General features: G+C 32.4%; 2 protein-coding genes across 6 annotated transcripts in view; both read left to right on the top strand.

The window, feature by feature from the left end:
* The window catches only part of LOC145975417 (uncharacterized), a 61,824-nt gene extending 44,529 nt beyond the window's left edge, over positions 1-17,295 (top strand). For 2 of the 5 annotated variants that reach the window (XM_083105908.1, XM_083105915.1), the window contains 6 exons: positions 13,838-14,035; positions 14,117-14,299; positions 14,678-14,815; positions 15,151-15,621; positions 15,708-15,867; positions 16,606-17,295. In XM_083105908.1, the coding sequence (XP_082962034.1) occupies positions 13,840-14,035; positions 14,117-14,299; positions 14,678-14,815; positions 15,151-15,416 (783 nt within the window). In that variant the 5' untranslated portion in view covers positions 13,838-13,839 and the 3' untranslated portion in view covers positions 15,417-15,621; positions 15,708-15,867; positions 16,606-17,295. Of the gene's footprint in view, positions 1-10,993; positions 14,036-14,116; positions 14,300-14,677; positions 14,816-14,903; positions 15,075-15,150; positions 15,622-15,707; positions 15,868-16,605 lie in introns of those variants that run through there. The other 3 variants (XM_083105924.1, XM_083105900.1, XM_083105931.1) reach the window with 3 other exon arrangements.
* Positions 5,204-6,894, top strand: LOC145970040 (uncharacterized). The gene has a single exon (XM_083096453.1). The coding sequence runs from the start codon at positions 6,200-6,202 to the stop codon at positions 6,506-6,508; it is 309 nt and encodes a 102-aa protein (XP_082952579.1). The 5' UTR covers positions 5,204-6,199; the 3' UTR covers positions 6,509-6,894.
* Positions 17,296-21,427: the final 4,132 nt, after the last annotated feature.

Here is a 21,427-nt window from a genome sequence, read left to right as displayed (position 1 = left end):
TCCGCACCGATGGGACTCTTTTAAATCGAGATTATAATAGTAATTATATATATTATATGATTTTATATTTATTTATAACCATTATAAATATATATATATATATATATATATATATATATATATATATATCGGTCCTATAGCGTTCTACGCCTTCTGATCCCATAGTTTTGTGACAGTTGCTTTTTACTAGATGAGATTGTCAGCCTCAAGCTAAACCTTTTCCAAAGGGAGGTTTCATCTTTTGATCTCTCTCTTTCATATACCTGTGTTGCGCATCAGATTATCACACGAGACCTACAGTTTAATGCCGATTCCGAACGGCTACCTTAAAGAGATGTTTTTGGCAAGAATTTCTCGGTAGTTTGCCATTGCCTTTCCGAGAGAAGAGCGAGCGTATATAATTTTTCGGTTCTATCGGGAATCGAACCCAAGGTCTTTGGCTTTGTAGACTAGTGCGCTGTCTACTGTCACGCTTCGCTTCTTATTATACAGGGTTTACCAAAAGTGTGGAAATCCCTTAATATTTCGAAAAATACGCATTTAAAAAAAAAATGTTTCATACAAAAGTTATAGGATTTTATGTGGCGCATTACACAGCAACATTATTATGACCTCGAATAGCGTTGTCAAGGTTATGTGAAGGTCAGCTTCAATTTTTTAAATGGAACCCTATATTTTTTATTACATTATCTTGAGAGCTTTTCAAAACACTATAATAAAGTATTTCTTCATTGAGTACTTTTCGAGTTATGAGGCTGGAAATAATTTCTTAATTTTACGTAAACCATAAAATATCTAGTAAAATATTCATTTTTCGATTATCTTACCTTAATACTTTTATGTACAAAATAATGAGAGGAATCAATTGGTGTAAAGAAAAAACATAGTTGTTTTTAAGAAAAAATATGTAATTTGCAATTAACAATTACATATTTTTTTTTTAAACAACTATGTTTTTTCTTTACACTAATTGATTCCTCTCATTATTTTGTACATAAAAGTATTAAGATAAGATAATCGAAAAATGAATATTTTACTAGATATTTTATGGTTTATATAAAATTAAGAAATGATTTCAAGCCTCATAACTCGGAAAGTACTTAATGAAAACTAACTTAATTATAGTGTTTTGGAAAGCTCTCGAGATAAGCTACAAGAATATGCAAAAGCATATAGGGTATCCCATTTAAAAAGTTGGAGGTGACCTTCACATAACCTTGACAACGCTATTCGAGGTCATAATAATGTTGCTGTGTAATGCGCCACATAAAACCCTATAACTTTTGTATGAAACATTTTTTTTAAAAATGCGTATTTTTCGAAATATTAAGGGGTTTCCACACTTTTGGTAAACCCTGTATATATTGGTCAAAAGTTTCCACATACACATGCACGCATGCACGCACATATATATATATATATATATATATATATGTATATAGGCAGCGTGTGGCTGAGCCAGCAAAGCTCTTGCTTGCCATATAAAGACTCGCGGATTCAAGTCCCGTTAAGGAATTTATTTATGGTATGGAGATTTAAGAAATCTCAATAAAAAAGAGAGATTTGGTAAATGTTTACTTTACGTCACACATCTCGAAAAATTTTTATTTTCACATATGTTGTAGAGGATACATTCCTAAGTAATAGACCGTTTGAATTTTGTGGCGCTCTCTCTTCGTTCCTGAGATATGCAATTTTGAAGTTTCATACTTTCATGTCATCTTTTCGTTATATCCTATTTATGTGTTTACATTTTTTGTTTACATTTGCTCAACACGGTTTCATATTATATTTTCCTTGTGTGTTTATATTTTTTTGTTTACGTTTGCTCGTTGTAACTTCCATGTCGCTAAGCTATAGAAATATCACAAATGTATGTGTACACACAAACATACACACGCGGGGGGTGCAAGGGAGACCTTCGGCCCCCCCTCCCGCAACCACCCCGCCGGTAGTCAAGGTGGACCTCGCTTTACAACTTACAGCATATATGCATTGTGATTGAACTCTTCGCAATGCGTCCCCTACCGGCGGTGTGGTTGCGGGAGGGGGGGCCGAGTGTGTGTGTGTGTGTTGGTGTGTGTGTGTGCGTGCGTGCCTATATTTCTTCTTAAACATACATGATGTGGTAAAATTATATTGTATTCTTGAAACTTTTTTTGTTAATAACTATTTAATAAATAACAATAAGCGGCTAAAACCTTTTGAAAGTTATGAGGTAAAAAGATGACCTCAGGAAATGTAAACAGAAAAATATAAACATATTTAGAAAGTAACGAAAAGATGATACAAGTAAGTATAAAATTTCAAAATTGCATATCTCAGGAACGAAGAGAGAGCGCCACAAAATTCAAACGGTGTATTACTTAGGAATGTATCCTCTACAACATATGTGAAAATAAAAATTTTTCAAGCTGTGTGACGTAAAGTAAACATTTACCTTAAAAAACAATAGTAATAATAAATAAGATGATAAAAAAGATACACGATAACTTTTACGTTCACAAATTAATAATAGGATCTAGGTAAAGAAAGGTTGAAATTTTAATTTACGATAACAATGAGTCATGAATCACTAACGCAAAAATGTTTTTTTTATGAATTGCATAACTTGAAACTGATCGACGATGCTTATTATGACTCGAATTTTTAGACTCATTAAGATTGACGAGTTCAATATGCAATAAAGTAATAGACATAACTTAAATTAATAAAGAAATAATATAAATTTACTTCTCGACTATTGTTTTTGAGGTGGTGCTTTGTTAAGCGATGAATATTAATCAAGTATGAAATAAATGCAAAAAATTTATATAAGAAACTTATGAGTGAAAAAGTACCTTTGACAATATTTCTCTTTCCAAAACTCGTTGCTTAGCGTTATCTATGCTAATCTTTTACAGGTGGACTTAAAGCTCGAAATATCTTTTATGTCAATACTCTTGTTCTTCAAAATGATAACAATTACTTCATCGGGCAAATGCATTATCATAGCCATCTCGAAAAATTTAACGATTTACGAAAAAGCTTGCAACGGATGTTATTTATTTTCGTATCACTAATTTCGTTTATGTACTTGTTATATGTATATCTATAACAAATCACGAATGTGAACGCACAAAAGTTATCTTCTGGCACCCGAGATGCGTTTATAACTTTCTTCGATGTGAACAAGACTAAAATACACATTTCTTAATGCTAGTGTTACGTCCAGGCCCGGAGAAGGATGGGTCAAGGGAACTGAGTAACAATGATATTTTCCGGAAAACGCACAGTAGGAGCACTCGACTCGAACGAACCTTAAGGCCCGAAAACAGGTAAACGACTCTCCTTGAGTCGCTATTACTCTGTTTCGAATCACGGTAAAAAATTTTGTGTTAAATTTAAAATATTTTACATGTCCCAATTTATCCACTCTAATTTTAATGTGAATTTAACAGAAGACAAATATTTAAATAAATAACACGAGTAATACGTGAAAAATTACCACAAGAATGTAACACTTAAACATTATCTAGAAGTAAAGTTCATGTTAAATTAACATATTTATAGTGTTAAATTTAATTAAAAGAAGATGTTATTCTTACATTTTTTAAAAGTGGTTGTTTAAAGATTTGGATAAAATTAAAATGTTAAATTTACATAATCCATGTGTTAAGAATTCTATATTTTAACGTAAAAAAATGTTAACGTTACATTTTTAAAACGTTAATTGATATATTATTAGTATTATCGGTAAATGTTTACTTTAGGTTTACACTGTACAGGTTTACACAAATGTAAACAAAAAATGTAAATAGGATATAACGAAAAGATGACATAAAAGTATGAAACTTTAAAAGTGCATATCTCAGGAACGAAGAGAGACCGCCACAAAATTCAAACGGTGTATTACTTAGGAATGTATCCTCTACAACATATGTGAAAATAAAAATTTTTCGAGCTGTGTAACCTAAAGTAAACATTTACCAGAGATTTATACCTTGTAAGATATACAATATATATATCTTAAAATTTTTTAAATATGAAAACTAAAATCTATCTATATAATATACTTAAAATTTTAAGTATGAAAATTAAAATCTATCTTATAATCTTTAAATCTTCAAAGAGTTAAATATATAATATATAATTTTTAAAATCCATATCTGAAATTTGAAACCTACCTTATGATATATAATCTATAAATCTGTCTGAAAAATAATAAAAATAAGGAAATCTTAAAATAATATATCTATTTTGAAAATACTAAAATAGTGAAAATAAGAAAATCTCAAAAAAAATAATAAGTATTTGGAAAATAAATCTGTCCATAATCTATAAATGTGTGTATCAATCTCTAAATTTATTTGAAATTTAAAAATCTGAAATCCATCTTATAATCTATACATCTTATTGACCAGAAATCTTTTTATAATTTTATATAATTTTTATAATTCTTTTTGTATTTGTATTTTATTTTATTGTACTTGTATTTTCTGTATTTTTATCTTATTTCTTTTATTATATTTTTTATTATATTTTATTTTGTCCATGTTTTATTTAACTTAATTCGAAATCTTAATGGCATGTTTTTATTTTTAGAAAATATATAAAATCTTAATTAATTTGAAAATTTTAAAAATTAAAAAAGTTAAAGCTAAATTATTAATTTAATATATATATTTTTTATTCACATCTCTGACATATATTATCTCATTTATGATGTGAGATTTATGATGTGAGTGGATTTTACAATTAAATTTTTAAATTACTCGTACCAGTGTATATCTGCATATGCGAAAGCATATAATGTCCGTTCTTATTATTCTTATATATTGTACATGTAATGTATTACCCTACCAATACATAATTTATATCATTTAAGAAAAATTGACAAAAAAATTGTGAAGAAAATTCTTCACAATTGAATTTATATTATTTCTATATCCAGCCTTCGATTTAATATATTTATAATTTTTATTATTATAGACGTTTATTATTATAGATGTATCTATTATTATAGATGTATCCATTATTATATGTTTATCTTAGATAATGCATACATCTATACTTACAAATGATATATTAATCGACGACTAGACATTAAACATGAATTAAACTCAATTCCGAAGAACATAGTCTTAAATGATACAAATTATAAATATATAATTACATTATATACATTACATTATATAGTTACATTATATACAATATAAAAATAAATCCACATGGGATAATATACATATAACAGATGTGATTAAAGAAATATATATTAAATTAATAATTTAGTTTTAACATTTTTAAGACTTTTAAATTACTTAAGACTTCGTTTGCTTTTTAAAAACAAACTAAAAAATACTATTATATACTAAAATATACTATTAAGATGCACTAGGCACAAAAAAGTTATCAAAAATAGTCCCAGTATAACAAGGAGACAATCTTGAAGGCTATCTTAAAAACAGTACCACCAACCGATTTTATATGAAATATCAAGTTTATGAAGAGAATATATATTTCATAACGAGAAATTGCGACCCTGCACTCGAAAAGTTATGCAAAACGAATCATCATAAATCAGAATATCAAAAGTGACATCATCCTTTGGGATACGCCTCGATCAATGATCTAAGAATCCGTATATAGCGTCTGTTATTAATTGCACCAAACCAAGAGATATGATCCGAATCAAATCATTTAGATCTGGATATAAATAATACTCTCTGTCCCGTCTGTCTGACTATTGCCCATTGTCTCAGTTCAGAACTTCGATATTTTAAAGAAGAATGAAAACTGCTATAGCTATTATTGAGCAATTAAATCTACAACCCAACGAGCTATTTATCGACAACAGAGAATTTGAGTTCAACATCCATCAAATACTTAGACCTAGAACATAACAATTTATTAAATATGAACGTACTAGGTGCCCTTCGAGAATCTGAAGGTCAAACTTTGGTTGGACGGAAATCTACTTTGCAAGAAAGAATTACTCAACAACGAACTAGTACGTCGAATCTGTGAGAAAATATTGCCCGCAATTGCAAGAATTAGATGGTGCATTGTGCCAAATATGCCTCTACTGTACAAAGACCACTTCTAAGATGAAAGGACGCAGCGTATTATGCATAAATTCGCCTATCACTTCTTCAACCTGCATGATTAACTGGACAAGACAAATTTACGAAGACTTCATCATAAAGACGCATTTTATTCTATGAGCTTCGCAATTTCCAATTCCGTGCAGGAAACTGGACTCAATCTGTACACGAGCAATAGGAATCTTCTGAAGAAAGGCTCGAAGAAAAATACGTTACTCTATCATACTCAAGAGGACATTCTAGTGACTTTAAGCAAATTGCCCAAGTCCTATTATGACAAGAGTTCCTTCACGTACGACGTTATGTACGACGATAACAAGTGTGTCATATTCTACGTCTCGGCTTTATTCAAGAAGCTAAGTTCCAACACGAACGTGCTATCCTATCGTCTTCCAGAACGTTCGTACGGTCAGATAATCGAGTAGCAAAGTAGTAGCGAAATATGCGTACGATGAGATCGTGCCAGTTTTCTTCAGTCTGTTGTGAGCATAAAATCGGTGCTGATCATCAGAATGAGGCAAATCACCAGGATGAACAAATGGTACAAATCGTATCTGTCGAAAGCTCAATGGGATGCATGGACATGCAAAAGACGATATCCAGCTTTACGAAGTTTCTCAATATCGCGTTTATTATTAAATAAAATAGGCTTCTTTTAAACGTTATATAAATGCTCAATTTTCTAAAAATAAATTTGTATATGTATTTTTAAAAATCTTTTAGGATATGTTAAATAAGTTTAAATAAAATATCGATAAATCTTAAATAAAACATCAATAAAATAAAATACAAAACAAAAAAAATTACAAAATAAAATACAAGCAAAAAGATTATAAAAAATCATGAATCATGAAATCATGAATCATGAAATCATGAAATTATTAAATATATTAAAAAAGATTTTATATAAAATTAAAAAGAAAATTGGATCAATAAGATATAGAATAGATTATAAGAATATACAGATTTATTCTCTAGATAAATTTATTATTTTTTTAAGATTTTTTAAATTTATTTTATATTATTTTTCAAATAGATTGATAGATTATAGATTATATAGATATTATATAGATTATAGATATATAGATATATAGATTATATATAGATTTTTAAGCTTTCAAATTTCAGATAGATTTATACATTATATTTAACTTTTATATAAAAATTACACAATATTAGAAGATTTTAGTCATAAAACAATAATCAAAAGGCAAATAAAAACCACTGGCGTTGGAAAACGACGCGAAATTCAAATAAAGATTAATTATTGTATATTAAAATTAACATATAATTTTGCCAAAAAAGAACATATAGGCGCTTGATTTAAAAATTTCAACAGAAGAAACGCAAATGTTTCGATTCTCTCTGGATCCTTTTCAATGCCAATCGTAGAAAACAGTTCAAAAATATACAAAAACATAATCAGCACAATGTCAAATATAGAATCGTCGAATCGCTGCCGTACAAAGTTAAAAATTGATGTTGGGGTCAGAAATAAATGTACAAAATATAAATTACGCTTCGCAAATGAAAAATATATAACGCAATGGCTATGCTTGAGGGGTCGCATGCTATTCACCTGTGCTTCAAAACGCAGATCGGAACCGTGCGGAAAAAAAGTGATAAAAAATAATCGTTATAGTCTGTTGGAAAAAAACCAAGCAACGAAAGTTCAAATAGGCTTCGATGTTACCAAAAATGCAAATGCATGTACTTCTTATTTTTGAAATATTAATATGTTCCAAAGCAAAAAAAGCCGAGATCTGAAAAATAAAAAAGACAGAGCAACACGCATTCCCACAAACAGAAATCACGCAAACAATTCAAGCAAAAAAATCATTAATGACATGATATAAATTAATAAAGTGCAGTGTACCGCGAGAAAAGAAGCGTATGCATATCAAGGAAGGGGGGAGAGGGAGGGAAATCGAAGTACAGGAGAGAAACACTTACAATTAGCCCTATTATTAATCCATAGGAAAAGATTTAATGATAGGGAGATAGGATTTATCTAAGTTAATAATGTCATTCTGGATATTTAAACCATTTTTTTGCCCTGTAATGTAAATCATTTCCGAAATAATTCTTCTTAAAATAAAAAATATAAAAGATATGATAACACTAATACTGCTCGTGTGTTGCAATGCAATAGGGCCAATATTACGAGCAAATTAAAAGGATCTAAATAAAATAAACTACAAATAATAATAAGTTCGTTTAATTAAATAATCACAAACGTTTCGACTTTACTTAGTCTTCCTCAGTATGATATGAAACAAAATACAATAAGCATAGTGAAAAAATCCGTATTCATTTACCAATAATCTTTGTATGTCGCATAATATAATTCCAAGCTTAATCAATGTGAAATAAATAAATCACTCGTTAAAGCGCGATGAAAAAACAACAAGAAGCCAACAAACAATCACACAAAGCAATATGTTCCGAACAACAACAAAAAATGAGTAACCCTGAGCAACGTCAAACGTCCTATTCAAATCAACCTCTCCGTTGGGAAGCGAAAAGTTTTTGACTTGAAACCGGCCGCCACCGTGCCCAAGTCCCCCACATTCATGCTGTAGTTATATTAAAATTCAAATGGTGTTATTGAAAATTCGTTGTAATTAATATAATAATCTTTCAACAATAATTAATTCTTCTTAGGTAAGAAGGATCTTCATCTAAAATTTTTACCTCATCCCATTTAAATTCATGTCCCTCTAACCTGTGTTAAGAGACCACCAAGAAGGATTCAGAGGGCCTATTAATGTTGGCTTTGTGTTCTTTTAATCTAGTAGTGAGTTGTTTACTAGTCTGCTTTACATACGAGGCTGTGCAATCTTTGCAACAAACTTCATAAACTACGTTGGAATGATTCACTTTCGCAAAGGATCTTTATATGTTTTTATGAATCGATTCAACTTATTTTTGACAATGAACGCCAAAGATTTATTCATGTTAACAGCGATATTTTTAAATTGCTTAGACACACTATTAATGTAGGGATAACGAAGAAGGAGGGAGAGGAAGAGGGGGAAGAGGTAGGAGGAGAAGAACTGACGATATTACTGTGGATGAGAGATTTTATTCTATAAGCAATCGTTGAGAAAATTTACATAAAAATATGCTTAACTTATACAATGTTGTTTCTTATCCTGAATAATTTCAATTACTTCTAGATTATCTTTGATAATCTCTTTGGTTTTATTCTCTTTTCTTAACCTTAGTATTTTCTTCATTCAACTGATTCCCTCTCCCTTTTTTTCTATTTGATTCTTTTATTATTCCTCGTATCTTCTGTACAATTTGTTTCTACTTACTTCTGACATATTCTACACAATTTCTTCTCCTGTTTACGCTAAAATTTATTCCGGAGTTTTCGTTTCCACATTTAAATCTCGCTATGATCTTTTGAAAATCTTTCTGACCTTGTTTTCGATATAAATCTTGAATATGCAAAGTACCATCCGATAATAGTCTTTATTATTGTAGTACATGAAGTGTAACAATTATGCGTGCAACACTATCAAGATATACGGATTCTGCGTGTCACAAAAATAATATTAAAGTAAATACGCTAACTGATAATAATAATGTTGATTCGCCAATAAAAAAATTGCGTAAATCAATATTTCAAGAAGAATGGCTAGAAAATGAGCAATTTAAATGTTGGTTATCTGAAGCGCCACATGATGCAAGCTTATTTTTTTCGATTCGATTTTGTTGATAAATCAATGGCTGGTGGTTTATCGCAAATCTATCGTCACGCAGAATATACATATAAATATTACACATAAATAAAGAAAATACAATATACATATAAATAAAGAAAAAAATTATATTGAAACACAAGAATTTCAAATGAGGATTTGAATATACAAATTAATGAATCACTTTTGTCTTTTGATGAGCGTAAAAAATCAGCGGAAAACAGATATGCATTAATTGCTGAGAAAAATATTCCCTATCCAACGTCAAAAGAAATTCTTAACTTTTTCCAACATATAGGAAAAGATCCTAATGTGTTGAGTAGAATGAGCATGAGCCTAATCAAATGCATAAATATTACAAACGTTGTATGCCCGGTTGAAATAGAACGTGTTGTTAGTAATATCCAAAATACGGGATTTTCCATTTTTATCGATAAAACATTAGATATAACTAATGATAAATGGATGATTTTTTTTTGTTCGATAAGTTGATCCGGAGACATTACATGTTCGCTCGCAATTAGTTAAATTAATAAATATTGATGCCAAAAATTCAAGCGCCGAAAAGTTATTTAATGCATTTAAATGTGAAATGTGAAATGGAAAATTACAGATACCGTTTTTAAATATTGTTACCTTGTCATGCGACAATGCATCTGTTAGGACAGAGAAACATTTAACATTTAAAAATAAATTAGAAGAAATGTATCCACATTTACTAACATGCTCGTGCTATTCTGCTGCCATTCGGTATTAGACGCACATGCTGCATGTACTAAAATTCCCGCATATTGCGATAAATTTCCTTAAAAGGTTGTTAAATATTTAAATAGTAATTGCAAACATACGGCTATTTTCCGCGAATTTTATGATTTGTTTCCAAGAAACAAATCACAAAATATTAAAATGATGTGATACATGCTGGCTTTCTCATTATTTATGCATCGAAAATCTTCCTAAATCTTAGAATATAATTAAATATTTTCTCACTGAAGTGCTTGTGAATGAAAAAACAAATTCTGAAAAATATTTATTGTCCATGATGAATAACGTAGAGATAAAAGCTTATTTTTTTTTTAAATACATTTTAAATTTTTTTAACGCATTCCATGTATTTTTTCAAGCAACGAAACGAGAGCTTAGAAACGAGAATTCATTTATTGCAGCCAAAATCTGAAAACTTTCTTTTCAAAATTTGTTAAAATTTTTTAAAAGAAGGATATTTGAAAACATTTTCTACAAATATTATATTCTCACTAAAGGAAAATCAAAAAGCTCTTAATAAAATTATTTTAAGGCCAGAATGTGTGGAATATCTGAACGAATTAATGTTGAAAGATCACATAAACATGGTTAAAATTGTTCGAGAGAACTGTTTATCACATTTTATGTGATTGCTGCAGAAGAAATTCGTAAAAGGTTACCTATAAAGTAATAATATATTACTAATAATAATGAATTTTTATCAAAGTTACAAGTTTTTCAACCATCTGTAAGTATATTTAATAATAATAGACAAACATATTTGATAATGTTTCTCTCGTAGCTAAAACTATCGGCGATTTTGATGAAGATGCTTTAAAAAAAGAATGGATTGCATTAGCATCGGATCTTACAATGGAAGAAAAACAAAATTTTTCTAAATTAAACTTTGATAATATGTGGAAAGCAATTTTACAACCATCGGCACACCAATAATGTTCTTAAATGTCCCAATTTAATGAATATTATAAATACTATTAGAGTGCTTCCGAATTCTAATGCCGATCCTGAGAGAATGTTTTCTCTTTTGAATAATTTAAAAATGAAAACGTAATAGCTTTTCGATGGCTTCTGTTAATCCTATTTGTGTATTTAAGTCTGCATTAAAAATGAGAGGACAGATTTAAATATGATAATTGATGAAAAGCATTTATCTTTTATGTCGGCGAACAAATTATACGTTATCGCTGATAAGAAACACAAAAGTGCTTTAATGTTATATGCGGGTGCTAGTAACATAGTAGGCCCTTCCTCTCTCATAAATAATTTAAAAATAAATTTTTACAAAAGTCATCACACTTAAAAAATAAAGGAGTAAAAAATATGGGATATCTATTTTCAATACAACGTACTAATAAGGGAAGATTTTTTAATTGATATCATCGAAGCAACGACTGGAAATAAAATAAATAGATTAGATAACACGCGATTAATTTTAATCCAAAATAATTGCTCCAATGTTCTAAATAATTTTTGACCTGAAAAGAGCCGATTAAATGTTGGCGCAACTTTACTCAATAATTACCACTTTATTAAGCATTAGAAAAAATGGTTCAGGACTTTTCGACTCGATTTTTAATCAGAAATAACGCTATTTGCTCCGTGGGCACTTTTTCAGTTACACCCTGTATATCTGTTAGATAAGTAATTAGATACACTCCTTATATATTTTCGGATTTGCTGCCTTATCAGGGTGTATTTTATCTTGGACCATAAAATATTATTAAAGACATTTTTAATGTCTAAACTAATGCCCACAGCAACGCCACTATTAGCAATTTCCTCCTCAGTTGAGGATAATTATTCTAGTCACCTTCTGTAGTGCATCAATTGTTGAGTGATTTCTGTGAAAACTAAACTGGTTTTCTAATAGTCTTCTTTTGTTGTTTGTCAACCACTCTTGGATTCTCAACATTATGATCCGTTCGAAGGTTTTGGCGATTTTATCTAAAAGACAAATCGGCCTTGCCTTCAGAATTCCATGCTCATCTATTTGTCCTTTAGAGATTAAAACGAGTTTCGCTACCTTCCATTCAAAAGGGAAAATATCTTTAAATATCTGGTTAGAAACTTTGCTATAATTTCAATGAGTACCTGAGATCTTTTCTCCACGCCACACACGTCAATTCATCAGGACCGGGCGCAATATTATTATTGCAATCCTTTCTATTGATAGTTCGGAACACTTTGCCTTCCGTAACATTCCATTCAAGAGGAATGGATTCATTGGTGGTAATTTCATTCCTGGGAAAAAGACTTTCTATCAGTCTCATCAATACGTCGGGTTCTAAAATAAACGTTAGTCCTGGAGAATGGTTTCTTAGTCTTCCTATTACAATTTTATAAGGTTGGATTAGGTTGGATTAGGTTACATTAGGTTAGATTAGGTTAGATTCAGATTTTGTAGGCCCTTCCGGCGATGCGCGTCGTAAGGGTAGGTATCGTAAGCCACCATACTACCGGATTGCACGCACCGAAAGTGCAATCTTCGATTGATGCGCAGTGGGTTTGTGGGCTCTTCCGGCGTGCGCAAAGGGGTAAGCAGGCCTCGCCACTTAAGACTCTATTGGATAGCGAAGAAATCGCAGGACCGGAAGTGAAATTGGACAATTTGTGCGATCCCACACGACATCTATAGTTTGTGCAAACGTGCGGAAACAAGAAGGTAGCATAGCATAAAAGTGGTGTAAAAGGATACTCTGTACGATATTTGCATATGGAGTCACTATGCTCGTATAATCGTATAACAGAAGAAAATGCTCTACCTATTCAAACTCAATACCGCAAATCGTATCCAGTTGTACACTATTCGAAGTCTACAATAAAGATCAAATTTCTCGAGTTCGATGGATTTTTCATCTCAACAGAGGATTATGAGAATTGTTGCCGATTGAACGATGATTCGATTTTTATTGTAACAAAAATTTTTAGCGACAGTAATGTTCTTTACATAAGAGGAAATAAGTATAGCAACACGAGGTCATTTTTTTCAGTACCGTGCGATTCTCAGAAATTTGGCATCTCTCTGGTTAACAAAAGATTTATATCAGAACGGATTACGTTGTTAGCATCGCAAATACAGAGAAAGTGTTTGAAATTGCAAAATCCTGAGGAAACCACTTCAAGTGTAGTGATTCCTTTATTGCAATATAATCATTAATTATCTAGAATTCAATCCAATAGAAAAGATCGTTCCTCGTATTTTTCAAATTCTTTCCTGCAATCTCATTTCCTCTTGTTCCTTTTTGAAATTACTTCATTTTCACTTACGATTGGTGATAGACATGGCGTATGCAGTCGTAACATTCAACAACAACGAAGTTTCCGAAGTACCATCCAATTGGCTTGAAACAAATGGTGATGAACCGTCATGTTGGTGGCCGACAAATTGTAAAAATGTCAGTACGCTAATAGCAAAAAAATCTGAACCAGATAAAAAGTTATGGGATAACTTGTCTGTTACCATCGAAAAATTTTGCAGTAGGCATACTTCTTTATTATAGAATAAAGAAATATCTGCGATATTTCTAGTTTCTATTTATAATAAATACTTTTTTTCAGCGTCTCTTGAAAAGGCTCGAAAGGTCGCGAAAGATGCAAATTATATAACTACTGACGATGACCAACTCGGGAAAGGGCATAGAAAAGTGATACCCAATAGACGAATATCGAGCTCCTCATCCGATGATGAAAATGAAACTCAATCTAAAACATTGAAGCGGATAAAAAAGCCACGAGAGCTGCGTAAGTTTTAGCCATTTTATAATCTGATTTAACAAATTTTTTAAAGATTGTGATGTCTCGTCATCTATTTTTTGAATACCATTAGGGGAATCTGTAGTGTATTTTCTCCTGTTTAAATCCATTTCGTAATTTGCACTTTATACTTATACAGTTATTAAATTGAACTTGAAATCCCTATGAATTGCAAATCCTCACATCTTATCTCTTGTGCATTCCATCTTGAGCTATTAAGATGAAGCTGTTTGTAAATCCTTGTGCAGAAATCTCAATGATAGTTTTACATCATGTCTGTAAACAGACTTTTTTACTATACATCAACGCATATTGTATATACAACTGACAACGAAACATCATCGAAAATCAAATCTGGATTTTTAGGTCGAAATATATTATCAGATCTTCCACCGATTCCAAACAGCTCTGGCGAGATATCAGAATCTGAAAAGTTTCAAAACTCGCACGACGTCGTAGAGGCAAGAGGATCAAAACAGCTCACAAAGTCGCACGACATCATAAGTAAGGGTCTGACTCAGACCGTCTGAGCAGAATGGTTGATTTATAATTTTAAGACAATGTTTTATGTTTTGAGTCTTTGTCTTTATAGTAACGCACAAGAAAAATCTGGAATGTAAGGAATACTGTATGCATACAGTAAAATTATTACTTTTATATGTTTATATACATGTTTATTCCTTACAAACGTTAACACTTCGTACATATGATTAAGACTTGAGACAAAAGACAGTATTGTACGTTACTAAAGACAAAGACTTAAAACATAAAACATTGTCTTAAAATTATAAATCAGCCGTTCTGGTCAGACCCTAATGATATCTTCTGTTGTGCTATAGATGAAGACCAACGCGACACAGACGAGGAAGCAGAAAACGTGGATGACCCATACATGACGATTCCGAGTCCGGTTGCGATGGTTGCGAGTCCAGCAACTCGCAAGAAAGAAAATTTTTCTGAAGTTTCAACGCTTGCCAGAAAAGCCTTTGATGGCATGGAAGTGATGGACCGTAATCAGGAAGATGAAACTGACTGGACTTATTGGACATTGGACATTTACAAGGAACATCTCAATACTTTCGATATTGTCTATTATTTATTCTGATGTAGAATATTCAAGAATAATTATTCGGATGCTCGCATCGATTCAAGTAGAACTACGAGAGCTTCATCAGAAAGTCGAACGCGGAAGACCTATGTTTTCAGGAAATGTCGGCCTCATAGCGCATCTTCTGCCATTAAAATCGATCGCGGAGATTGAAGCCTTCGAGAAAAAAATCCATGAAAATTCGGAAGTGAAAGAACAATTCGTAAGTTAATTCTTTCAATATCTCACGAAGATAGATCAAATTTTGTTCAATTTGTTGCAAATATAATAATAATATTTCTATTGCAGAATACATTTGTACGGAAAATTGGAGGTCACACAGCGCGCGAGGACATCCAAAGAATTTGCACAAAGATCTTCACAAATTCCTGCGCAGAGTTATGTTCATGGAAAGGACGGAAGGGAAACTTTTGCATTGAAGGTCTATGTATTATAAAAATAATGCAAGGTAAATAATATAATATCCGAGATTTTAACACCAGAAAATACCATTTTAACGTTGTTTGAGAATACGGTTTCTCCTTTTCTATAGTCCGATTTTTGGCAGAAACATTGACTGAATAATGCTCTTGCTGCAAACAGACAGTTCAATAATGTATATAATAATTATTATAGTTAGGAATAAGTGTTCCCAATCAGCGTTGTCGATATCGATTCGAAAAAATAACTTTTTTTTTATATAATTGTCTTTATGGTTTCTTGCAATGCTATTTGAAAGGATTAGATTTTATAGGCATTTCTCATTCCATGATAATATTGTGAAGAATTTTAATTTTTGCCAAAAATGTCGAATTGTTGTCGAATATCTTTAAGTTTTTATTACAGAAATTTTATAAATATAAAAAAGTTATATTTTAAATCTAATTTTTAACATTTTTCACTTAGAGTAGGGCAAATATAAGAGCTGTGTGGTATTTAGACCTGCAAACATGGTCGGTTTTTATATAAAAACCCAAATAATTTATACTATAATCGTTTTAGTATCTAAATAAAAATAGAATGAAACAAAATGCAAAATAATTGGTTACTTCACCTCGTTCAATTGTTTATCATAATAACCCCACTGTTAGAAGTTAGCCCCGTCAACCCTAATAAATCTAAATTTACTCTGATTTATTATCTAGTCTTTAGATGTTTCACATTGTATTTACAATTTACATCATTAATTATATTAATTTGTTCACAGATGCTATTTTACATACATATCCGACAACGAAGGAAATTGAATTTGAAGAGATCGTCGCAGAATGGTTCCGGTTTGCTAAACAACGACGAACTCGAACAACAGAAAAAGAGAAGAAAAAAGCAGAGAGAAGAAAGACAACGGAGGCAAGGGAGAAAGAGGCAAACTCTTAACAAGGTTACAGAGTTTATCTTCTTTAAATAAAAGATAAAGATACTTTTGCTATTGTCATATACAACCGTGAAAAAAAATGCCTTTGTGTCCTTTGTCAAAAAGTCTTTTTCTTATTTTTTTTTATAAACATTATTATATAGTATCTAGACTATTGAAGAAATTCACTATACACCGGAATAAAAAAGTCTGCACCGGAATTGCCATCCTTAACGAGTGATGCGTAACACCACGTACAAATAATAATATACACATGTAATGTAACGCGCAATAAAGAGGTGGGATATGTATTATATGTAACTGTGATAGCGACATGTGATAGCGACATTGCAAGAACCCACGTATTATTTTATCACAGCCATCATCACTCGGTATCTAGTCGATTAGTACCTATTAGTCACTATTAATATCGTATCTAGTCGATAGACAAAGTTTGCAGGAAATGTAAAAGATATATGTTCCTAATATAAAAAATATATTACTAATCTCGTTTTAAGTTTGCTACATTTTAATCTTATTGATTTGATACACATTATAATTATTTTGTTTGGTGTAATACATACATTTTATGAATAAATAAGAATTTTGAATCAATATATTTTTATTCAACTTTTGTAACACGCTTATCACCTCAATATAACTGTAACATTACAGTTATATCTACTATTATATTGCATTTATATAACAGCTATAATATTTGTTATATTACAGTTACATTTACTGTTATGTAACGGTTAGATAACACGTTATATAACATGTTATATTGCTGAGTCGGAAAAAGTAACTTACATGTAATGTACATGTAACATTCTGATAATATAACTGTTATATTCGGTTACATTGCCACTACATTGCTGCTATATTACTTTGTTCACTGGGTAGCTATTAGAATAATTGCGGGATATAGAACGATATCATATGAGGTTGCGGTACTTTTGGCAAGGACGCCACCATGGAAACTAGTGGCAGAAAAATTCCATAAGATCTACGGAAGAATAAAAAAGGCTAAGAGGGACAAGATATGGAAGAAGGATATGGAAGGAGAAATAAAAGAAGAGGAAGAGTTAGCAATGCAAAGTCGTTGGAAAACAAGGTGTAGGGGAACAGATCAACCGGGACAGAGGATTAGAAAGGCAATAGTAGATAACTTTGACGAATGGATGGGGAGAAGGTATGGAGGAATTAACTACCACCTGACGCAGGTATTGACAGGCCATGGGTGCTTTAACGCATACCTGCAAAGGATGAAAAAGGTCGAGTCAGCAATGTGTGTTTATTGTAGGAGAGTAATAGACAATGTAGAACACACTATTGCAGAGTGTGAGGAATGGAATGTGGCCAGGGACGTATTAAAAGATACAATAAGGGATGCAGTAAGTACAGAGAGTATAATTACTGCTCTGTGCTCGGGAGAGGAGGGTTGGCAAGCAGTTAATAGATTTGCGCAACAAGTTATGGGGAAGAAAGAAGAGGACGAAAAATTGGAACAACAAAGGAAAAGACAGGAGATGAGGCAGAGGACATTACCAGGTATGGAGGATGATGACAATGAATACGATTGGGGGATGGAGGAGGAGATGGAAGAGAATGAAGAGGAAGACTGGGAGGACTGGATGTATGACCCTGGTGATTAGATACTAGGGGCATCTAGTGGTTTCCAGGAATATAAGGGCTAGGAATAATCTGGAGAAGAAAAACTGAGTGGTATTGCGGATTAGGAAGGTGCCATCTTGATAAAAGGAGCTCGCATCGAAGAAGAAATGCGACTGCAGTACCTTCGATGCGAAGTCGCCCTTAGGCAGGAACACCGCCGATACAGAGTTTTAGTCGGTAGTCGGGCAGTTGACCGGAGTCCGACAGTACCCTGGCTTCTGCAGCCAGGGTCTGCGTAAATGCATTTCTCTTCCTTCCGCACGGTAAAAGAAAAAAAAAAAGGTTAGATTCAGATGAGGTTTGTGAGACTATGTCCCACTAAAGTGCGGTTTTGTGAGGGAAAATTTTTAAATCGGTTTTCTCGATATTTTAAGTCGCGGGGAGTCTTTTGAGACTCATTTGTGAAAAAGTGGTTTTTAGGGTCTCGCATACTATGTGGATTTCGCTCGGGGAAGCTGTTAATATTATATATTAACAATTAACTGTCGCTCGGCTCCACCTTCCCTAGGGATAGTAACGTGGCAATGTGAAATTGTAAAAATATTGCTCAGATGAGGAAAATATTCTTTGGTCTTGTCTTTTACCAGTGTGGAGTTCCAACAAACAGTAACTGACGAATATTTTTGCGAACTGATGCTTAAAAATTAAGACAGACGCATATGGGTGCTCTAACCTCACTTTCATGGTGACATCTGCCACGTAGCAGGTAATTGGTCGGTATACTTATGCGAAGTGAGAAAACACTTATTAATAACAATAGAAGTGTAATTTGAGTGTTACTGAATCGTTTTCTGTGTGATTGACAAGATTCAATCATATTAGATGTCGTATAACAGAGAAATAAGTGATCTAACCTCACTTCTCTAGTGACATTTGACGGGTGACAGGTAACCTGTCAATATATTTGAGTGAGACGAAATAATCAGTTATAGCAACAATAATTGTGATTTTGTGTGTTGATTGAGCTATTTTTGCGTGGGTGATAAGGCCGAAAACATAATAGCCGAGGAATAATCAAGAAATAAAGAGGAGTTGCTTAGTGACATTTGTCTAGTAACATTTGCCACGTGGCAGGTAATGAACATCGACACATTGATAATGACTCTATGGAGCGGAAATTATTAATAATGTGTTTTTCACGGAGTACAGTGTTGTTATAGACGCTAAATTAGTGATTGGAAGTGTTGCACACTTAATATGTAACTTAATAATAATATTAATAGATGAGTTAACCTCACTTATCTAGTAACATCTGTCACGTGGCGCATAACCTATAATTTATACGTATGTGAGACTGAATAACATTTGTCAGCAACATCGAGTGTCTGAATGTTGAAGAAGTTTTTCTGAACTGTTCTAAATGATTGATAAGTTGACAAACATATCAGTTAATGAATAATCAAGATATAAGGCAGTGTGGCCTAGTGACATTTGCTTAGTGACAGTTGCCACGTGGCATATAAAATAAAGGTATATCGATATATCGATACTTCGATAATGACTTTCTGGAGCGGAAATTATTAATAAATGTAGTTCTCTACGAAGATGTAGTGTTTGTTATAAATGCTAAGTGGGTGATTGAAAGTGTTAAACACTTAATATTAATGTTAATAGGCAACCTGACCTTACATATTTGGTGATTAAGTTGTGGTGTGATTTCATGTGATGACAGGAGCTAGATTATACTAGCTGAAGAGTAGTAAAGGAAGAAGGTGACCTAACCTCACTTTCTAGCGATTTTTCTGTGTGACAGGGGATCTTTCAGTTACTTTGATTAGTAGATCTCGTTAGTAGGTGTTTTTGTGTCGGATTTGGGGAATTCCCCCAGTGTCTAGGGAATTTCTCTAGGAGGACCTATAGTTTGTGGTCTGGGGAATTCCACCAAACGGCATCTATAGTATGTGTACCCTAGATAGAAATAAGTAGATAATATAGCATAAAAGTATGATCAGTGTAAAAGACATCGTACGACGTATGCGCATGTGACCTAAGGAAAAATAGCAGACATAGAGTATATGAAGTCATACAGTCGGTACAAATAACTTTGCGTGATTTTAACGCACAACGAAGATAGCATAAATAGGATATAAGAATTTGAATCTGATATATATAAGTCAAGACGGTTAGAATTAAAATAAAGCAGATAAATAAAAGTGATATAATTAATGAAAACAGAGGGAACGAGTATATTGGATAATTATTTATTAATTCGTGGAACATTTATACTGATCTCACTTGAAAGATATCGCACTCTAAATATATTGTCACGAATTGATATAATCCAGGTACGGCGAAGTACAACCCTCGCGGAGGTGAGATGAAGGAGCACCCTCTCGCTCAGAGCCACTTGGAGGGCAGGGATCCTTAAGATCCCCCTTAACCAAGTGGCACCGCTGTAGGGCGACTCGCTTGGGCACGAGTAGTTTCCCCTCGTAAGGCATGATGATCTGTGGATTGTATCAAATAAAAATCGTACAAACATTGATGAGGAAGGTAAAAACTTTATTTTGGTGTTAATTACTTACGGCAATAATACGCTGAAACTTCGCAATCAGTTTGAACTCTTACGAAGCGTCTATCTGAGTGCGCACTCGCTATCGAAATGTCGTAGTTTCGAGCAAGGAATGTTAGGAATGCGAACTTTTTATAATGCAAGTTCTTTTGACTTAAATCCTGATTTGGACACTGTGTACTACCCGTGTAATAACCGGAAGTGATCCTTATCGAAGGCATAGCTCGAATAGGAATCGAAATTAAGACCGGAAAATGGCATGAACGTTATTGTCATCTAGTAGATTATTAGAAAATAAAGACCGGAAGTGCAACCTTTGGGTGCTGCGCAGTGGGTTTGTGGGCCCTTCCGGGGATGCGCGTTGCAAGGGTAGGCATCACAGGCTACCCTACTTCCAGATTATGCACACCGGAAGTGCAACCTTTGATCGATGCGCAGTGGATTTGTGGACTCTTCCGGCATGCGCAAAGGGGTGAGTGGACTTCGTCA

Source organism: Camponotus vicinus, unplaced genomic scaffold (assembly GCF_025532165.1).
Source record: "Camponotus vicinus isolate PSW18456_S1 unplaced genomic scaffold, iyCamVici1.0 SCAF_1, whole genome shotgun sequence".
In the NCBI taxonomy this organism is placed as follows: Eukaryota; Metazoa; Arthropoda; class Insecta; order Hymenoptera; family Formicidae; genus Camponotus; species Camponotus vicinus.
This window is presented reverse-complemented; position numbering and strand designations above follow the sequence as displayed.